General features: G+C 44.5%; 1 protein-coding gene across 7 annotated transcripts in view; it reads left to right on the plus strand.

The window, feature by feature from the left end:
* LOC120948843 (protein cycle) overlaps positions 1 to 21,942 on the plus strand; it is a 31,371-nt gene that overhangs the window by 2,729 nt on the left and 6,700 nt on the right. The window contains exons 1-2 of one of the 7 annotated variants that reach the window (XM_040365607.2): positions 18,700 to 18,860; positions 19,742 to 20,226. The exons of 5 other annotated variants lie outside the window; for them this stretch is intronic. In XM_040365607.2, the coding sequence (XP_040221541.2) occupies positions 19,901 to 20,226 (326 nt within the window). In that variant the 5' untranslated portion in view covers positions 18,700 to 18,860; positions 19,742 to 19,900. Of the gene's footprint in view, positions 1 to 18,699; positions 18,861 to 19,741; positions 20,227 to 21,942 lie in introns of those variants that run through there. One more of the 7 variants, XM_040365613.2, reaches the window with a different exon arrangement.

The raw sequence follows: 21,942 nt of genomic DNA on the forward strand, positions 1-21,942 counted from the left end.
TACACGCAATTAATACAAAACATACAAAACTGCCATACAACTACTGTCATTACAAGAGAAAAAAATTATGAAGAAAAATAAACCGTCAATTGAATTGTGTAATAATAATCCTCAACCCCTGCTCTCGTTTAAGTCGAGTGAAATTATTTTATTTTCAAACAATTTCACCAACTTTGTTTTTAATATTAGTTTTGCTGGCAGGATGACAGGTTTTGATGAGTCAGTTTTTAATGTGAAAAGCATTATTCACTGCTTGCGAGATGTGCTTCAACAGCTGTCGTATTTTTCATTTGCATCAGAATAATATTTCATTGAAATATTGCTGAAATTGGTAAGAGAGTTACAAATAAAAAGTCAAAACTCGTTTTTTGTTGACATTTGTGTCGACTTTCTTTATTTTAATATTGTTTTGAAGGGTAATTAGGCTGCTGAATTGGACGAGAAAATAGTGAATTATTTGATATTTCACATAGTGTAGAGTAAGTTAGAAACAAGTTCGTCGATTTAATGAAGGCTTGCATGATATCAAGCTCACGAATTTTCTTCAGCTGCTGATTTATGCCTTGACAAATCAAACAAACTGCTCAATAAAAATTAATCGTGTTCGCAATGTTGCAAACTATGGAAATTAAACCTTTAAAACAAAAGATAACACCTTTGGAGCTTTATTAAAAAGTCCCAGTGGCAGCAAAAAAAGTCCCGCCTTGAAGCGTCCAGAAGCGAGGGAGACGCGTAAGCAACCAATCATTTGCCACGTTGATGCAATTCCGCTGCAATGGGCCGCTGACGTTCCCGCAAAACTGCAACTGCATCCACCAACACACACACAGTCCGCTCGCACAGACACACACACACACGCGCACACACAAACACGTGTATTACACAATCGTGCGCAATCGAATCAAAGCAATTAGCCGTCTCCTATCGAGCTATAAAGCCTGGCCGGTGTGTAGTGGCCATAGTGGAAGAGACCATCTTCCCACCCGAAACCCCCTGCGACACCCCGGGGTTCCGCCATCGCCCCGGGGAGGTAATATTCGCCGCGCTAAAAGATGCACGCGCGCGCGTGTAGCGTATTATCAGTAGTGGCCGCGGGCGGAGAGGGAGGGCGAAGGACGGTCGAAGCTTGTTGTTGGAAGCTTCCAGCGCGCTACGTTTGCCTGCTGTTGTTATTCTAGGGTGCACTGGATGCTACCGGAGCTGATGGTGATGGAGACGCCCGGTGGCGGCAGAGGGGCGCGTTAGGCGTTACACACGTTACACAAACACACACACACTGCGGAAGCTTTTCCACTTTTGCACTGTTTTGTTGCAACCGGAGTGCAGCGTAGTAATCTCCGGCAACCGGTTCAAACCACTTCCTACCGGTAAGGCTGGAAATAGGCACGCGAAGTGTGAACTGGCTTTTCTTTTTACCTGTGTTGGTTGGAATCCAGCAAAAAACAACAACCTTTCAGAACTTCAGGAGGGAAAAAAACAACATACATTGGAAGGGTTTGTATACAAACAGAAGCGTGTGTGACCCACGTCACGCTTAAAGGGAAGGGGATAAAAGGGGCGGGTACGGGTTTGTTTGTGTTGTTTTTGAATGCCGTTGTTATTGTTATTGTCGTCGTCGTCGTCAGAGCCGTTCCAGGGGCAATGGCGAGGGAGATGCACACTCTACGGGTCGATCTATTACGTGATCGCGGTCTACTACGCGGTTCCACTGGGTGGCGGGTCGAACCGGACAAACGCACACACACACACCCGTAAACCGTACCGATGTTACCTATAAATCATGCTCGGCACGCTTTACTAATACGCGTGCAAATTGTGCTGCACTTGGTAGGGCTCGTGCTAACAGGAGGGTGGTTTTGTGTGCTTTTGGCTGGACCCGCTGGTGACCGTAACTTTGAACTTGTGGCAGCTTCAAGTCAAGGGTTTGAAGAGGGAGAGATGGAGATGGAGAGAGAGAGAGAGAGGAGCAGAGAAGCGTGTGTGTGTGATTTTACAGTGTTAAAGGCGCGCTTACATTAGCCAAAGTGTCGTATTAGCTAGTCGTTGCTTCGACATTTCTCGTCACTTCGCCACTTGAGAATTGTACAAGTATATCTAGGCATTACTCAAGGTACACACGCAGATGGTGGAACTGGATCTGTGGTATGCCTAGTTCGGGTGATGATGATGATGCATCTTTGTTTTGTATTTTGCATTTTTTTTTCTTCTCCACAGTGCCAACTCATACCCCATACTGCGTTCCGTTTGCGGATGTGCGGTCTGTGATTTGCTGTTTATTATGACATCAGGTGACATGGGTGAAAAGGCTCTGGGCAAGGGTGTAGTTTGATGGAGCGATAGTAAAGTAACAGTAATAGTTTACTGTATTGCTTCCAGGGAATGGTTGTTTTGTGCGCCTGAAGGTATGCAAAAAGGAAAGTTACATTGAAAATTACATCTCTAGATGGTTGCTGTTTAAAGCATTTTAAAGATGATTTGTAAATGCTCTAAATTGTCTGAATAAGATATATATTGTCAGTCAGAATAAGAGGATAAGATCAAGAGAAAGCTGTTTTTTTCTGTACCTTATGTGAAGGGATGTGGATTTAAAGGGACCTTATTTGGAACGTCTAAATTATAATGCTACTATTTTAAAAATATCAGAAGCCCTGAAACCTCCTCTATGTAATTAATCACGCAGGTAGAGCTAATGAGTAACACAAAACTACTGCGCTTGACTTTGGGCAATGTCGTAGGGTAATTCATGTCATTAGATCAAATTAGTACTTGGTAAAGTTGTCAACAATCCTGAGTCTACTACGATCCGACTAAGAATATTCCATAACCGACTTTGGAAGGTATTTTCAGACCAGAATTATCCGAAGCCGTCCGGAGTCGTCCGGAGTCGGAGTATTTCAGTGTCGGAGTTGTCTAGATTCGTCCGGAGTTATCCGCAGTCATCCGAAATCGAAGTCGCACCGAATCAGTCGGAGTCGGTCGGAGTCGATCGGAGTCTACCTGGGTCGGTCAGTGTCGAGTGTCGTTGATATTGGCTGACTCCGGGAACCTCTGACTTCGGGCGAATCCGATACTGATCGACTGCGGTCTACTCCAAGCCAACTCCGCCTGACGGCCAAAATGGGACCGATTCCGATTCCTGACGACTCCGACTCCATGTTGATTGTGATTCCGACCAATTGAAATTGGACACTTCGTGTATACTATCGACGAGATGAATGGTTGTAAATACATACAAAAGAATGAAAAATATGAGCCGGGGAGTTTTATACGTCATACACGATCGGTGCAAAGAGGACGGTGATGTTCCGACAAAGAAGAGGAATAGAGAATTTAATGTATTCAATGTATTTCTGAGTTGCGAGTCAGTCATATGATGTTTACACAAGCCTTAGTAATAGCAACAAGCACCAACTAGATGCTACACAAATCTTAGTCGCTATCTAAATTGTCGTATCGTTTCATTAAAATGTTCTACATTAAAAGGTATGGTTAAATTTAAGAAAATTGTTTCGTTGAACCGCTTACAAAAGTCCTCAACACATTCTAAAACTTTAATAAAAAATATTGGTTTAAGCCTGCGGTTCTCATTCACCAAAGATTTATTTGTTTTAATTTTAATGTTTAAATCAAGAAAAAAGCGACATCTCGGTTGTGTAATGTATTTTGAGATTGATTTTAATTTATCAGATTTTTGTAAAGTTTTGCGAGATCTGCTCTTATCATACGAGAGGAAAGATGACGAGTGGAGAGTGTATCTTTCTCTCATTCCTTCCGCCACCTTTGAGGGATGCTGCTTCTTATCGATCCATTTGTCTCGCTCTCCCTACTGTGAGAAGATCTAAAGCTCCTCTCTCTCATTAGGGGCTTATCACATGCGCTTATCACACGAGAGGAAAGATGACGAGCGGAGTGTGTATCCTTTCTCTCACTCCTTCCGCTACCTTTGAGAGATGCTGTTTCTTATTGATCCATTTGTCTCACTCTCCCTACTGTGAGAAGATCTAAAGCTCCTCTCTCTCATTAGGCGCTTATCACATACGCTTATCATACGAGAGGAAAGATGACGAGCGGAGAGTGTATCCTTTCTCTCTCTCCTTCCGCCACCTTTGAGGGATGCTGCGACCAATCAAAACGCTACTAGCGCGGACCAAAATTCAAAGTATCGTACTAGGAGATCATCCAAATCAGGAGGAAGCTCTATCGATCCTTCTAATCGATTCATTTGTCTCGCTCTCCCTACTGTGAGAAGATCTAAAGCTCCTCTCTCTCATTAGGCGCTTATCACATGCGCTTATCATACGAGAGGAAAGATGACGAGAGGAGAGATCCTTCTAATTGATTCATTTGTCTCGCTCTCATTAGTGTAAGAAGATCTAAAGCTCCTCTCTCTCTCATTAGGCGTTTATGACATGCGCTTATCATACGAGAGGAAAGATGACGAGCGGAGAGTGTATCCTTTCTCTCACTCCTTCCGTCACATTTGTGGGATGCTGCGACCAATCAAAACGCTACTAGCGCGGACCAAAATTCAAAGAATCGTACCAGAAGATCATCCAAATCAGGAGGTAGCTCTAACGATCCTTCTAATCGATCCATTTGTCTCGCTCTCACTACTGAGAGAAGATCTAAAGCTCCTCTCTCTCATTAGGCGCTTATCACATGCGCTTATCATACGAGAGGAAAGATGACGAGCGGAGTGTGTATCCTTTCTCTCACTCCTTCCGCCACCTTTGAGGGATGCTGCGACCAATCAAAACGCTACTAGCGCGGACCAAAATTCAAAGAATCGTACCAGAAGATCATCCAAATCAGGAGGTAGCTCTAACGATCCTTCTAATCGATCCATTTGTCTCGCTCTCACTACTGAGAGAAGATCTAAAGCTCCTCTCTCTCATTAGGCGCTTATCACATGCGCTTATCATACGAGAGGAAAGATGACGAGCGGAGTGTGTATCCTTTCTCTCACTCCTTCCGCCACCTTTGAGGGATGCTGCGACCAATCAAAACGCTACTAGCGCGGACCAAAATTCAAAGTATCGTACTAGGAGATCATCCAAATCAGGAGGTAGCTCTAACGATCCTTCTAATCGATCCATTTGTCTCGCTCTCACTACTGAGAGAAGATCTAAAGCTCCTCTCTCTCATTAGGCGCTTATCACATGCGCTTATCATACGAGAGGAAAGATGACGAGAGGAGAGATCCTTCTAATTGATTCATTTGTCTCGCTCTCATTAGTGTAAGAAGATCTAAAGCTCCTCTCTCTCTCATTAGGCGTTTATGACATGCGCTTATCATACGAGAGGAAAGATGACGAGCGGAGAGTGTATCCTTTCTCTCACTCCTTCCGTCACATTTGTGGGATGCTGCGACCAATCAAAACGCTACTAGCGCGGACCAAAATTCAAAGAATCGTACCAGAAGATCATCCAAATCAGGAGGTAGCTCTAACGATCCTTCTAATCGATCCATTTGTCTCGCTCTCACTACTGAGAGAAGATCTAAAGCTCCTCTCTCTCATTAGGCGCTTATCACATGCGCTTATCATACGAGAGGAAAGATGACGAGCGGAGTGTGTATCCTTTCTCTCACTCCTTCCGCCACCTTTGAGGGATGCTGCGACCAATCAAAACGCTACTAGCGCGGACCAAAATTCAAAGTATCGTACTAGGAGATCATCCAAATCAGGAGGTAGCTCTAACGATCCTTCTAATCGATCCATTTGTCTCGCTCTCACTACTGAGAGAAGATCTAAAGCTCCTCTCTCTCATTAGGCGCTTATCACATGCGCTTATCATACGAGAGGAAAGATGACGAGAGGAGAGATCCTTCTAATTGATTCATTTGTCTCGCTCTCATTAGTGTAAGAAGATCTAAAGCTCCTCTCTCTCTCATTAGGCGTTTATGACATGCGCTTATCATACGAGAGGAAAGATGACGAGCGGAGAGTGTATCCTTTCTCTCACTCCTTCCGTCACATTTGTGGGATGCTGCGACCAATCAAAACGCTACTAGCGCGGACCAAAATTCAAAGAATCGTACCAGAAGATCATCCAAATCAGGAGGTAGCTCTAACGATCCTTCTAATCGATCCATTTGTCTCGCTCTCACTACTGAGAGAAGATCTAAAGCTCCTCTCTCTCATTAGGCGCTTATCACATGCGCTTATCATACGAGAGGAAAGATGACGAGCGGAGTGTGTATCCTTTCTCTCACTCCTTCCGCCACCTTTGAGGGATGCTGCGACCAATCAAAACGCTACTAGCGCGGACCAAAATTCAAAGTATCGTACTAGGAGATCATCCAAATCAGGAGGTAGCTCTAACGATCCTTCTAATCGATCCATTTGTCTCGCTCTCACTACTGAGAGAAGATCTAAAGCTCCTCTCTCTCATTAGGCGCTTATCACATGCGCTTATCATACGAGAGGAAAGATGACGAGAGGAGAGATCCTTCTAATTGATTCATTTGTCTCGCTCTCATTAGTGTAAGAAGATCTAAAGCTCCTCTCTCTCTCATTAGGCGTTTATGACATGCGCTTATCATACGAGAGGAAAGATGACGAGCGGAGAGTGTATCCTTTCTCTCTCTCCTTCCGCCACCTATAGGGATGCTGCGACCAATCAAAACGCTACTAGCGCGGACCAAAATTCAAAGTATCGTACTAGGAGATCATCCAAATCAGGAGGAAGCTCTATCGATCCTTCTAATCGATCCATTTGTCTCGCTCTCCCTACTGTGAGAAGATCTAAAGCTCCTCTCTCTCATTAGGCGCTTATCACATGCGCTTATCATACGAGAGGAAAGATGACGAGAGGAGAGATCCTTCTAATTGATCCATTTGTCTCGCTCTCACTACTGTGAGAAGATCTAAAGCTCCTCTCTCTCATTAGGCGCTTATCACATGCGCTTATCATACGAGAGGAAAGATGACGAGCGGAGAGTGTATCCTTTCTCTCTCTCCTTCCGCCACCTTTGAGGGATGCTGCGACCAATCAAAACGCTACTAGCGCGGACCAAAATTCAAAGAATCGTACCAGGAGATCATCCAAATCAGGAGGAAGCTCTATCGATCCTTCTAATCGATCCATTTGTCTCGCTCTCACTACTGAGAGAAGATCTAAAGCTCCTCTCTCTCATTAGGCGCTTATCACATGCGCTTATCATACGAGAGGAAAGATGACGAGAGGAGAGATCCTTCTAATTGATCCATTTGTCTCGCTCTCACTACTGTGAGAAGATCTAACGCTCCTCTCTCTCTCATTAGGCGCTTATCACATGCGCTTATCATACGAGAGGAAAGATGACGAGCGGAGAGTGTATCCTTTCTCTCTCTCCTTCCGCCACCTTTGAGGGATGCTGCGACCAATCAAAACGCTACTAGCGCGGACCAAAATTCAAAGAATCGTACCAGGAGATCATCCAAATCAGGAGGAAGCTCTATCGATCCTTCTAATCGATTCATTTGTCTCGCTCTCCCTACTGTGAGAAGATCTAAAGCTCCTCTCTCTCTCATTAGGCGCTTATCACATGCGCTTATCATACGAGAGGAAAGATGACGAGCGGAGAGTGTATCCTTTCTCTCTCTCCTTCCGCCACCTATAGGGATGCTGCGACCAATCAAAACGCTACTAGCGCGGACCAAAATTCAAAGTATCGTACTAGGAGATCATCCAAATCAGGAGGAAGCTCTATCGATCCTTCTAATCGATCCATTTGTCTCGCTCTCACTACTGAGAGAAGATCTAAAGCTCCTCTCTCTCATTAGGCGCTTATCACATACGCTTATCATACGAGAGGAAAGATGACGAGCGGAGAGTGTATCCTTTCTCTCTCTCCTTCCGCCACCTATAGGGATGCTGCGACCAATCAAAACGCTACTAGCGCGGACCAAAATTCAAAGTATCGTACTAGGAGATCATCCAAATCAGGAGGAAGCTCTATCGATCCTTCTAATCGATTCATTTGTCTCGCTCTCCCTACTGTGAGAAGATCTAAAGCTCCTCTCTCTCATTCGGCGCTTATCACATGCGCTTATCATACGAGAGGAAAGATGACGAGAGGAGAGATCCTTCTAATTGATCCATTTGTCTCGCTCTCACTACTGTGAGAAGATCTAACGCTCCTCTCTCTCTCATTAGGCGCTTATCACATGCGCTTATCATACGAGAGGAAAGATGACGAGCGGAGAGTGTATCCTTTCTCTCTCTCCTTCCGCCACCTATAGGGATGCTGCGACCAATCAAAACGCTACTAGCGCGGACCAAAATTCAAAGTATCGTACTAGGAGATCATCCAAATCAGGAGGAAGCTCTATCGATCCTTCTAATCGATCCATTTGTCTCGCTCTCCCTACTGTGAGAAGATCTAAAGCTCCTCTCTCTCATTAGGCGCTTATCACATGCGCTTATCATACGAGAGGAAAGATGACGAGAGGAGAGATCCTTCTAATTGATCCATTTGTCTCGCTCTCACTACTGTGAGAAGATCTAAAGCTCCTCTCTCTCATTAGGCGCTTATCACATGCGCTTATCATACGAGAGGAAAGATGACGAGCGGAGAGTGTATCCTTTCTCTCTCTCCTTCCGCCACCTTTGAGGGATGCTGCGACCAATCAAAACGCTACTAGCGCGGACCAAAATTCAAAGAATCGTACCAGGAGATCATCCAAATCAGGAGGAAGCTCTATCGATCCTTCTAATCGATCCATTTGTCTCGCTCTCACTACTGAGAGAAGATCTAAAGCTCCTCTCTCTCATTAGGCGCTTATCACATGCGCTTATCATACGAGAGGAAAGATGACGAGAGGAGAGATCCTTCTAATTGATCCATTTGTCTCGCTCTCACTACTGTGAGAAGATCTAACGCTCCTCTCTCTCTCATTAGGCGCTTATCACATGCGCTTATCATACGAGAGGAAAGATGACGAGCGGAGAGTGTATCCTTTCTCTCTCTCCTTCCGCCACCTTTGAGGGATGCTGCGACCAATCAAAACGCTACTAGCGCGGACCAAAATTCAAAGAATCGTACCAGGAGATCATCCAAATCAGGAGGAAGCTCTATCGATCCTTCTAATCGATCCATTTGTCTCGCTCTCACTACTGAGAGAAGATCTAAAGCTCCTCTCTCTCATTAGGCGCTTATCACATGCGCTTATCATACGAGAGGAAAGATGACGAGAGGAGAGATCCTTCTAATTGATCCATTTGTCTCGCTCTCACTACTGTGAGAAGATCTAACGCTCCTCTCTCTCTCATTAGGCGCTTATCACATGCGCTTATCATACGAGAGGAAAGATGACGAGCGGAGAGTGTATCCTTTCTCTCTCTCCTTCCGCCACCTATAGGGATGCTGCGACCAATCAAAACGCTACTAGCGCGGACCAAAATTCAAAGTATCGTACTAGGAGATCATCCAAATCAGGAGGAAGCTCTATCGATCCTTCTAATCGATCCATTTGTCTCGCTCTCCCTACTGTGAGAAGATCTAAAGCTCCTCTCTCTCATTAGGCGCTTATCACATACGCTTATCATACGAGAGGAAAGATGACGAGAGGAGAGATCCTTCTAATTGATCCATTTGTCTCGCTCTCACTACTGTGAGAAGATCTAACGCTCCTCTCTCTCTCATTAGGCGCTTATCACATGCGCTTATCATACGAGAGGAAAGATGACGAGCGGAGAGTGTATCCTTTCTCTCTCTCCTTCCGCCACCTTTGAGGGATGCTGCGACCAATCAAAACGCTACTAGCGCGGACCAAAATTCAAAGAATCGTACCAGGAGATCATCCAAATCAGGAGGAAGCTCTATCGATCCTTCTAATCGATCCATTTGTCTCGCTCTCACTACTGAGAGAAGATCTAAAGCTCCTCTCTCTCATTAGGCGCTTATCACATGCGCTTATCATACGAGAGGAAAGATGACGAGAGGAGAGATCCTTCTAATTGATCCATTTGTCTCGCTCTCACTACTGTGAGAAGATCTAACGCTCCTCTTTCTCTCATTAGGCGCTTATCACATGCGCTTATCATACGAGAGGAAAGATGACGAGCGGAGAGTGTATCCTTTCTCTCTCTCCTTCCGCCACCTTTGAGGGATGCTGCGACCAATCAAAACGCTACTAGCGCGGACCAAAATTCAAAGAATCGTACCAGGAGATCATCCAAATCAGGAGGAAGCTCTATCGATCCTTCTAATCGATCCATTTGTCTCGCTCTCACTACTGAGAGAAGATCTAAAGCTCCTCTCTCTCATTAGGCGCTTATCACATGCGCTTATCATACGAGAGGAAAGATGACGAGAGGAGAGATCCTTCTAATTGATCCATTTGTCTCGCTCTCCCTACTGTGAGAAGATCTAAAGCTCCTCTCTCTCATTAGGCGCTTATCACATGCGCTTATCATACGAGAGGAAAGATGACGAGCGGAGAGTGTATCCTTTCTCTCTCTCCTTCCGCCACCTTTGAGGGATGCTGCGACCAATCAAAACGCTACTAGCGCGGACCAAAATTCAAAGAATCGTACCAGGAGATCATCCAAATCAGGAGGAAGCTCTATCGATCCTTCTAATCGATCCATTTGTCTCGCTCTCCCTACTGTGAGAAGATCTAAAGCTCCTCTCTCTCATTAGGCGCTTATCACATGCGCTTATCATACGAGAGGAGAGATCCTTCTAATTGATCCATTTGTCTCGCTCTCACTACTGTGAGAAGATCTAACGCTCCTCTCTCTCTCATTAGGCGCTTATCACATGCGCTTATCATACGAGAGGAAAGATGACGAGCGGAGAGTGTATCCTTTCTCTCTCTCCTTCCGCCACCTTTGAGGGATGCTGCGACCAATCAAAACGCTACTAGCGCGGACCAAAATTCAAAGTATCGTACCAGGAGATCATCCAAATCAGGAGGAAGCTCTATCGATCCTTCTAATCGATCCATTTGTCTCGCTCTCCCTACTGTGAGAAGATCTAAAGCTCCTCTCTCTCATTAGGCGCTTATCACATGCGCTTATCATACTAGAGGAGAGATCCTTCTAATTGATCCATTTGTCTCGCTCTCACTACTGTGAGAAGATCTAACGCTCCTCTCTCTCTCATTAGGCGCTTATCACATGCGCTTATCATACGAGAGGAAAGATGACGAGCGGAGAGTGTATCCTTTCTCTCTCTCCTTCCGCCACCTATAGGGATGCTGCGACCAATCAAAACGCTACTAGCGCGGACCAAAATTCAAAGAATCGTACCAGGAGATCATCCAAATCAGGAGGAAGCTCTATCGATCCTTCTAATCGATCCATTTGTCTCGCTCTCACTACTGAGAGAAGATCTAAAGCTCCTCTCTCTCATTAGGCGCTTATCACATACGCTTATCATACGAGAGGAAAGATGACGAGCGGAGAGTGTATCCTTTCTCTCTCTTCTTCCGCCACCTTTGAGGGATGCTGCGACCAATCAAAACGCTACTAGCGCGGACCAAAATTCAAAGAATCGTACCAGGAGATCATCCAAATCAGGAGGAAGCTCTATCGATCCTTCTAATCGATCCATTTGTCTCGCTCTCACTACTGCGAGAAGATCTAAAGCTCCTCTCTCTCATTAGGCGCTTATCACATGCGCTTATCATACGAGAGGAAAGATGACGAGAGGAGAGATCCTTCTAATTGATCCATTTGTCTCGCTCTCACTACTGTGAGAAGATCTAACGCTCCTCTCTCTCTCATTAGGCGCTTATCACATGCGCTTATCATACGAGAGGAAAGATGACGAGCGGAGAGTGTATCCTTTCTCTCTCTCCTTCCGCCACCTATAGGGATGCTGCGACCAATCAAAACGCTACTAGCGCGGACCAAAATTCAAAGAATCGTACCAGGAGATCATCCAAATCAAGAGGAAGCTCTATCGATCCTTCTAATTGATCCCGTTTATCCTATTGTCTCGCTCTTACTACTGTGAGAAGATATATTAATTACTCTATCTCTCTTATTAGGTGCTTACAGGGTATTCCACGATTTATTGGTCAGTTCCCATGATGTTTTGGTCGTATCTCATAGATTTTTGGTTCGTTCCTATAACTTATTGGTATTTTCCGATTGGATATAAATACAATTGGACCAAAAAATTCTGGAAAACGACCAAAAAATCGTAGGAACGCACCAAAAAAAAAAAAATGGGAAAATGATGGGAACCAACCAATAAATCGTGGGAAACCCTGTATCATGCAACGGAGTATGTTGTACTATAAACATCAGCGTATGTAGTAAAGTAAGTGAAAGACAAACAAAAAATCTATTTCTAGGAAAAGTGTTTATTGGTCATTCATAGAACAATATCTTTGCTTCCAGGGGTTGACAGTTCAATAAACAATTGTGCACATGCTTAAGACAAACCTTGCTGCGTATAATGTATACCTATTCGAAGTTAACAACTATTTAAATCATGTGAACAGTGTACAAAATGTGGGTTGACGTATTTACAAGTGATAGAAATTCATGGTTTTTTTTAATCAGGCAATGTTTTAAGCATGTGGACAATTGTTTATTGGACTGTAAAACCCTGTATGTCATCGGAATGTTTGACTCGATGAAGTTATCGCAATCAGAATGGATTCTGGATTTAGGAGTGAGACATCATCTGGCATGTGATGAAGAATTGTATCACAAAATAACATAGAAAAACTAAAAATCTACACAGCACAATAGTAAGAAATGCAAATAGATTTCAACCCAAATCGTATCACAATGCTCTTATAATAGAAGGAATATTTCCATTTTGCCCCGACAAAAACGCACCAGCATTGCGACAGAATATACAAAGAAAGCATCAGCAACCTACCCAACCGGAACAGTGTACACCGGAAAGGCGAAAATATAATGATGTAAATGCAACGCGGTGTATCAAAAGGTGCAAAATACTGCAATGAAAGCACTTGCAGTTATGCCACCTGATCCACATCCACAGCACAAGGAGCGTCACCTTCGACAGCGAGACATCAAACAAGCGCAGCTAATAATTCGATCCCTTTATCCTGCGAGCCAATTATTTGTGCAGGGATAGGAAGAAAAATCTGAAAAAGGTATGTCGCCACTCGCTCGGTGTATTCATCGTTAAAAATCGATCTGGATTTAACGGGACGGCACTGCTAACTTGACTCCAATAAAAGGCTCGTCCCAGTTAGTATTATTTTTGAGAGGAAAAGTCTGTTGAAGGAACTGATGAAATGAAAAACAAGACGACCTGAATGTCTCAACCTCACAGCCCCTTTCTCTCGCTAGGGCGTCATTATGTAATGTTTGTCTTTTTTGTTTGATTTTGTCTCTTCATTCGCCCGCTCTGCTTCTGAAAGGTCCAGCAATCGAATCCTCATATAGCAGCTACCTGTTGGTGTAGCTACCGTTTTGCTTTCGGTTCGGCGATTGGCATGAATCGGCGGTCCTCCAGCTTTTCTTCACCATCACAAAACACTGTTGCTGCTGCTGGTGGTGCGATTAAAGCCATTTTTGCTGAGGGGAAATCGTTGGGTAATCGTTGTAACATGGACGGAATATGGCAAGAAACAGCTGCTTGGAAGAGGCACTCCGCGGTGCTGGATTTGGCAGATATTTGACGAGTCTTTTGACGATGATGAGTGCACGTGAAGCGCAATAAAAAAGGGGTTTTTTGGGGGACGCTAGTGTGGGATGATTTGCCATCCCGGGGATGAAAGAAAAAGGGAACGTTATTTGATTTGCTTGAAGATTTTTCTCTAAATTTCAGTATCAAACAGAACATTTTATCCGTAAATGGACGCTAGAGAATTAAAAGAGCGATAAACTACAGTTAAAATTTATATATTAATTAATAAAATTAATCCAATTATTTGCACCTTAATTTATTTTATCCACTGAATCATCTAAGGATGCAATAGATTTACCAGGAATTGTTATTCATTTATAAGAAAACACTGGATTAAAGAGCAAAGTTGATTTCCTTTCCGTTCGAAGAGATATACTCATTCTTAGGGCGAGATAATTGAATTGAAAATCGATCCCTGCCAGGATTCCGCACCTAATTAACACCCTGCCACTTGGGAATACACCACAGGCCTACCGACCACAAGAAAGTGGGCCCACCATTCAAGCGGACAGCAGCGGCAATAGCAGAGCGCCGTGTAAATGCGTAACACTCTGGCAGGGAGCCGTGCGTAACCTGAAACCAAACGATCGCTATCGGATGTGCGCGCTTGTTGGGGGGCCTTCGTACACCTTTGTACACCGGAAGGAGGGCGTGGATTGCTCAATCCGATTGTGCCAGAGCTCTACCGAATTCGTATGCTGCTTCAGCAAGCTTCTCCGTGGCAGATTATTCAGTCCAAGGGATGTTTGTTTGACGCGCCTGCGAGAACATTTACATGTCCAAGATGGGGCCGGTTACGATACACCCAGACAAGCATTAATCGAAAACCACAGCCAAAACGGTCGGCCCCGCAGCCAAAACAGTTGCGTTACAAAGAGCCTGCTTGTGGCGTAAAAAAAAGGGGAACAAAGTGAACGACCGGACAGCGCGCGGACGATTTACATCGGACGCGGGGATTAGCATGTGCTGCTGCTGTCGCCAGTTTTCAACCAGTTCATCCATTAAACATTGGCCGGGAAGACGGGAAATGTTTGCATCGGGAAGCGAGGGGCTTGTCTAGGGGCGCGATTCGCGGTTCTTGTGAAATCGGACAGTCGCAATCGAACCCCCCCCCCCCCCCCCCCCGTGGTTGGTTGGAGGATGGTTGATTTTAATTCCAAAATAATAATGCGCCCTTTGGACGGACGCGCGCTGTTGACGAGTCGGTGTCGGGGCGGTCGTAATCGTATCAGCACAACAACCGGCCAATCGGCTACGGATGATCAAACAACAGATTAAACGGAGTGTTTGTGTGTGTGTGTGTTTGGTTTTGGGAAGAAGCAAACGTTGCAGTTTTGTGATTATTTTTAATGATTACCTCATCGTTCTGAGGAAATTACAGTATTGTCGCTTTAATTTACGCCTAAAGCTAGGCAACGTCCAACACAAATTCGATTTAACAGCAGCGGAAGTGTATGCGGATTGCATACACTACCTACGACCCTGTTGTACCAGAATACAATTCCATCAATTAATGCTCCCAACCAGTTCAGTGGGTATCGGTTCGGTCACCCTTAGCGGGTGGTGGGTGAACGATTTTCCGATAACGATTAAAAATAAAAGCCCTTCGAACGAGAGCTCGAACATATCTCATGCAGCGGACATGCGACTGTCATGTGCAGTGGTACCAAGCTTCATGCAAAACCTTCTCTCTGTCTCTCCCTTTTCGGAGAACGGAAGAAGACTTGTCTTGTCTTGTCACTTGTCACTCATAGCGGCTGGTTGTGCTTTCTCACTCTGCTATTTCCAAGTTGTTTTTTTTTTACCGCGATTTTCTTGGTGTTTAAGTGCTTGAACTGTTTTAGTTCGGTTAATTTGCACTCGCGCGTTCACGTATCACAAATTTGTGCGGCACCTGTGAATTGTACGGTTCAACAAATAAACATTGCGATCCGCCTGCGGTTGTTGTGACCACTCACTGTGCAGTTGAACTTTGCGCTATTTTGCGATGGCGTCCGTGATCTGTAAGAAATGTGAAGGTGCTATTAGCAACGATCCAATTCCGTGCTTCGGTCTGTGTGAACACTATTACCACGATAAGTGTATTGGACTTTCAACCCAGCTCCTGCGTGATTTTAAGAAGTCTCAAAATTTATTCTGGGCTTGCGCGGATTGTGCTCAGCGTTTGCGGGCCGTTGACACTTTACGCTTCTCGCACGGCCTTTCTCGTGATGCTGCCTACCTGTTGGAATCGTTGCAGTCCGATTTCCGCGATACCTCACGTTCTGTGCAGGCGACATCAGCTGGCTTGCGACTTGAACTTTCCTCTTCACTGGATTGTTTTAGAAACGAGATAGCTTTGATGAAACAGGAATCAGCATCATCAATTCGCTCCGTGAAAGATTTCATCGACTCACTTAATGCTTCTCACTCAATGGAACGCAACTACTCACAGGCTCCACTACTCACAACGCTTGATGAAGTTAAGCATGGCATCAAGGGGCTTGATCTCATGCACCGTGAGTTTCTCACTTCGTTCAACTCACTAATGAACAAGCTCAACTCTCATCTTGCCACGCATACTACTACATCGAGTGCTCACCATTCCGCGATTCCTGCTACGCACTCAACGACCACGAATCCAGTTGCGGCCTCTAAGCTCACCCATCAAGCTGTTGGTGAGAATCCTTCCAAACGTCGATTGATGGATCGCTCTCCCGACTCGTCACCTACCAATACCGTTACACGCGCTATGCTGTCATCGGGTACAGGGTTGTCCTGCAACAATATTACGACCGTTCCTGTACGCCCACGCCGTACTTGGGTCTTTATCTCCCGTATTGCTCCTGATACTCCGATTGAAGCGATCCGTGAAATGGCCTGCTCCAACATAGGGACAGACGACATCTTGGTATACAGCCTTGTACGACGCGACCGGGATCTTTCTACGCTCTCCTACGTATCTTTTAAAATTGGTGTACCGGATTCGCACCGGGCTATTGCTTTGGCTGCTTCAACCTGGCCTCGCGGGATCTCTTTTAAGGAGTTCATCGACCTTAATCCCCGCTCCGTCAATGTTTGGCGACCCACTACTGCAGCATCCCATGCACCTTCTGCGCCTGTTACCCGTGAATCGGATCATCATTCATCGCCACCTTCTATCAACCACACGACACAACTGCGAAACGCTGATTTCACTATTTCACCCGATCATGGTCCTATGAGCTTGCCTTATACGCAGTACTTTCAGCAAGCGTAAACCGAGATTTTCATGAACTACCGACTTTACCCGAATTGATGGAAGCTAACCCTGCATCTAATACACACAATCCGTCCGACTCTCTTCCGCCGTTAATAACTTGCAGCGAGAGCACTCCCGGCGCATCTCGCTCTCTCATTCCTTCGATCGATCGACTAAACATCTACTATCAAAACGTAAGAGGATTGCGCACAAAACTAGACGAGTTACGCCTCTCTCTATCTGAGCTTGATATGGATGTGTTGGTGTTAACTGAAACATGGCTCGATGCCTCAATTCCGTCCTCTCTTATCTCGGAGGATGCGTATGTCATCTATCGCTTCGACCGCAATTCTCTCAACAGTAACCGTTGCCGTGGTGGTGGTGTACTCATTGCCTGCTCTTCCGTGCTGAACACGTCAACTTTATCACTGCCATTCGACTCGCTGGAGTCGGTTTGGACAATTATTAAGCTTCAAAACCTTGCAATCTATATCGGCGCCGTTTACATCCCACCCGATTTGCGTTCTTCCGAAGTAGTCCTTGACGATTTACATGAGAGTGTTAGTTTCGTTGCTGGCAAACTTAAACCAAATGATCTTATGGTGTTACTTGGTGATTTTAATTCACCATCACTCTCCTGGCAACCGTCGGCATCGTGCGTTAATCAGTTCATTCCTACTGGTGTATCTCGTGAAAATGTTTCTCTGCTTGATGGAATGTCGGTAAACGGTTTGCTGCAATTATCCGGCATAAAAAATATACGCGGAAGACAATTAGATCTTCTATTTGCCAATGCTGCCTTCTTGGAGTGCTGCTCCCCCGTCATAGCTAATATATCCTATCCTGTCTACCGATCCCGTCTTCGCTCCTTTTCCGTACCATAAACTCCTTCCAACTCCTTCGTGAATAATTGTATACTATAGTCAGTAAGCAATATTGCTGTAACCCAACGTGGCCGAGCAATTAATAAAATAAAATAATAATAATAATAATAAGACACAGAAATTATTACATCATTGCCCTGGGTATCGGGATGACAGTGGAGTAAGGCGGTGGTAAGACGAACCCCAGTATTGCGTAAACGAGCACTGGTGTTGCCTTTGTTCGGGCACAACCGTTGAAACTGTTTGGATTATTTTTCAAACCTTTTTTTGTTCTCTCTCTCCGGCTACTAATACTACAGTGAGTAGGATCGGAATTTTGCCACAGACACCTGTTGATCTGCCGCACACTGTTCACCAGGGGAGCTGCTGCTAGACCTACCGGAAAACGGTGCTACAGAAGAGAGGGCAAAAACCAAGCAAGGGAAATGCCCGTTCAATGCTTATTTGGGAGCCGGTTCTGTTCGCTTTGACCATGCGCGCCCCACGGGAAACGGGCACGAAGCTGGCGTTCGGTTTCAACGAAGCGTTTAATGTGGGATTTTACGAGTAGGTGGCATTGTTTTGTGGGATTTATTAGGTACATTATTATGGCTTAAAGGAATACGATTGAAAACTTCAAGATTAAAACAATGAAAATCAAACTAGAATGTTATCCAAAATGGTCTCTAACTTTCTATCAACCGAATGTTTTAAAATGACCTCTTCTTGTGTAACTTCCCGCCTTCGAACAACACGTTCGAAGTGATGAACCATTTCTATATCCACGTCATCTACATACGCTTAGTATACCGAATTGAAGATTAGCCGCCCCTCTGACCCAGTCACATTCCAACGGAAACGGACGGAAGGATACCACTTTCAGGAATAAGCGAGACAGCATCCGGACACACCCGAACCGAACGCGAACGTACACACTCTCTCTCTCGCTCTGACTCTCTCTCTTGTCCCGATTCCCGAGCGTTCGAGCGAGCTTATAAATGGCGCCCTGTCAGCTACGGTCCGCCCCAAACCGTTCGCAGACAGTGGCCGTGCTGCAAGGAGTGCTGTTGTTTTGCTGCCACAGTGTCACACAGTTGAAGCAAGCCCAACCGCGCGGGTTCGTTGCCGGCACACAGTTGAAGTCACCGAAGTTGCAGCGCGTTCACTAAGGGTACGACAAACCGCTGTCTGTCTGCCGCCTTTAAGGATTGCTGTCGTGGATTAAAAAGTGGGAGTGAGTGTTTGGAATTTAGTGTGTGCTTGCTTGGATTGGGTGTTGGATTGATGCCAAAGCAAATCTTGCCTCTTCTCACTGTGACTGTGTGTGTGTGTGTTTGGAAGAAGTTGGAAAGAAAGCTCCCACACTCACTCTCCCGGTGGCCGCGTGTCATCCGCGTTGCATAATCTAATTAGAACCCGACGGCCTCCGACGGCTTCACGGGGCAGATCATTCCCGGAATAATACTATTAGAGTGTGCCGTGCTGTGCCGGTGGCCATATACGGGTTTTAGCCGAGCGGTGACCGCTGGGTGATTACGACATGACGGCGCCCTCCTAAGGACGAACGAGAGATAGAGAGAGAGATAGAGGGATAAAGAGAGAACAAAGCTAGAGAAGGAACAACGGAAGACACAAATGGTTCCAAATGGCTCCCTCTGTGTTCCTTATCGGTCGTTATGCAATTGTGTTGTTTGTTTGATTGATTCATTCTACGCCGTTGCTTGTTGCAAATAGTGCAAATGTACACACATATGTTCTAAAAATAAAAACGGATGTGTCATTTGTACTGACCTACTAAGAGCTAATCATCATCATCATCACGAGATGGTGTTGGGTGTGGATATCACGCAATATCATTGATGCGTGAGAGATAGTGCAACCAATTGCTGAATGCGCCGGCATATATCGCATTACGGAACCGTTAAGCAGCTTACATGGATACCTTTAATCAGCTTCTAAGCGACGATTGTTCGTGCAATTTTGTGAGGATTATGTGACGTGAATGTAATGAAACATTATTAATCAATGTTTCTTTTGGTGTGTGTTTGGTAGTTCCTTTGAGTCCTTTTTTATAGTGCTTGCTCTATCGTTAAGTGTGTGCAGTGATCCCCTGAGTGAAGTAATATGAGCATCCGACGCCACTGTCCAATGTGAAACGGTGTCTTGGTGTCCGTATGTGTGTGTCCGTGTGTGCCACGCCAAACTGCGATCATGGTGGCGCGCAACTTCTCCCTGCAGGATCTACCGTACAACCGTGTGCTGCAGGTGCCGGACGAGGAGCGCGAGTTTCTGGCACTGGATGAGCTGAAACCGCACCAGCTGACCGAGCTCGGTGTGGCGGTTACCTGTGCATCTTCCGGTGGCGGCCAACAGCAGCAGCAGCTGCATCAATCGGCGCCATCCCATCGGACACTGGTGGCTGGTGGGGGCGACGGCGAGGTGCCCAATCCGGTCATCACGACCGGCGGCCTGTTGCAGAACTATCACCATCATAACGTTTTCTATGAGCTTGGAGCAGCGACCAACTCACCGTCCAAGTAAATATTCGCTTGCATGACCGTTCGTTGTGGCGTACCAGTTGGTGTAAAGCAGTCTTTGCGCTAGAAGCTTCCCATCTGTTGTTGTTGTTGCTGTTGTTCTGTGGCATGCATTGAAGGCGTGTGATTGTTGTTGCTAGAGCTAGCGGCACGCAAAAAGGATAGAAAGTTGCATTTTCTAAAATGGTTTAAGTTAAAGATAGTCAGGGAAGATGTTTTATGGAAGTACGCATCGGTGCTAATGTGGATAACTTCATCCGATTCCCTTTGGTAAAAAAAAGAGGCTAATAATGAGCAACGTTCAAGTTTGTTTTAGTTATATTTTGTTCAGTGCTTATAGAGCTTCTAGAAAAGTAGGAAAAAGCTAGCAATAGTTTTAATATTTTTTTTTTCATAAAAAATGGTTAAAGTGGATGTTACTTAATTAAAGCGATTGGTAATAACAACCGAAGGCACATAGAATCAGTTTCCGAGCTAAGCGGTTTCTCAAGCAAATTGTACCGACTTTACTAGAGAGACATAACATACCTTAACATACACTCACTTGCAATTATATTTGCTATTATCTGTTGTCCATGGCGATTTTTTCAAACAAACAAAGAATTTGGCTATATTTTAAAGGCTTCGAACGGAATTTCCTGTTCAGATGGTGTTTTATGGAGAACAATGACCTACAAGAGATGATGAAGAAGAATTCGTTGAAGAAACTGAAGGCAATCTCTTCAAATGCCTACTATTTTATTTTCGATGACTGGAGAAAACAGTTTACTTGGGTAATCCTAGTACCAGTACTGTTTCGATAGCATGTGTGTTATTTTTTGCAGATACAAACTTTATTAATAGCATCATTTAGTGCTTTTATTCACTATATTTCCCAGTTGAAGTAATACCCTCGCGGGTGATCCGACTGGTAGTTCCTTTGTGTACGGGGGAATTTTCACCGGATTAATTTGCACACACTGTAAGCTTTATTGCCGGCTACGGTGATAATGAAGGTTTATCCCTCGGTTAAAAAGAAAAAAAAACACTATATTTCATCAACATTGATACTTTTTTGAAATGTGTTTTGGCTTAAAACGCATTATTGAATGAACGTTGATATTCGAATGTTACTTCATGGAAATTGTCTCATTTTTAAATGAAATACATTAAAATAGATATAATTGCAATCTTGATATCTTATGTCTACTATTTGGATTTTAATTCAATAATTAACTAACATTAATGAGCAGTAAATGGATGGTTAATCAGTTGAACAGTGTGTACAGTCTTTCTCCGAGCTACGCTACACGCGAATTCGAGCTACGTGAGTTTTTTTTTTGACAGTTCAGATCTCAAATCATGCAATTTTCTCCATCAATTGTTAAATTTAAAGTCCTATAAAAGTACATAAATAACCTAATTTTCTACACGAATTGCATTAAATAAATAAATCACATATATTACATAAATGAACTAAAATCAATATAAGACCCATTATTAATCAAGTATATTTTGGCTGTAAAACGTGATATTTGACATACGCAAAAATCCGTGATCCGCGAATGTCTCCGAAGCGCATTATTCGCGTAACTCGGGGAATGACTGCATGTATAATTTTTATTATCTTTAATGATGATTATAATCTTTTATGATGGTTATTTTATTTTATGATAATATTTATTAGAGATGGACAGATATCTTCAAATATCTCGATACAAAATGCCGATACAAATT

Source organism: Anopheles coluzzii, chromosome 2 (assembly GCF_943734685.1).
Source record: "Anopheles coluzzii chromosome 2, AcolN3, whole genome shotgun sequence".
Classification (NCBI taxonomy): Eukaryota; Metazoa; Arthropoda; class Insecta; order Diptera; family Culicidae; genus Anopheles; species Anopheles coluzzii.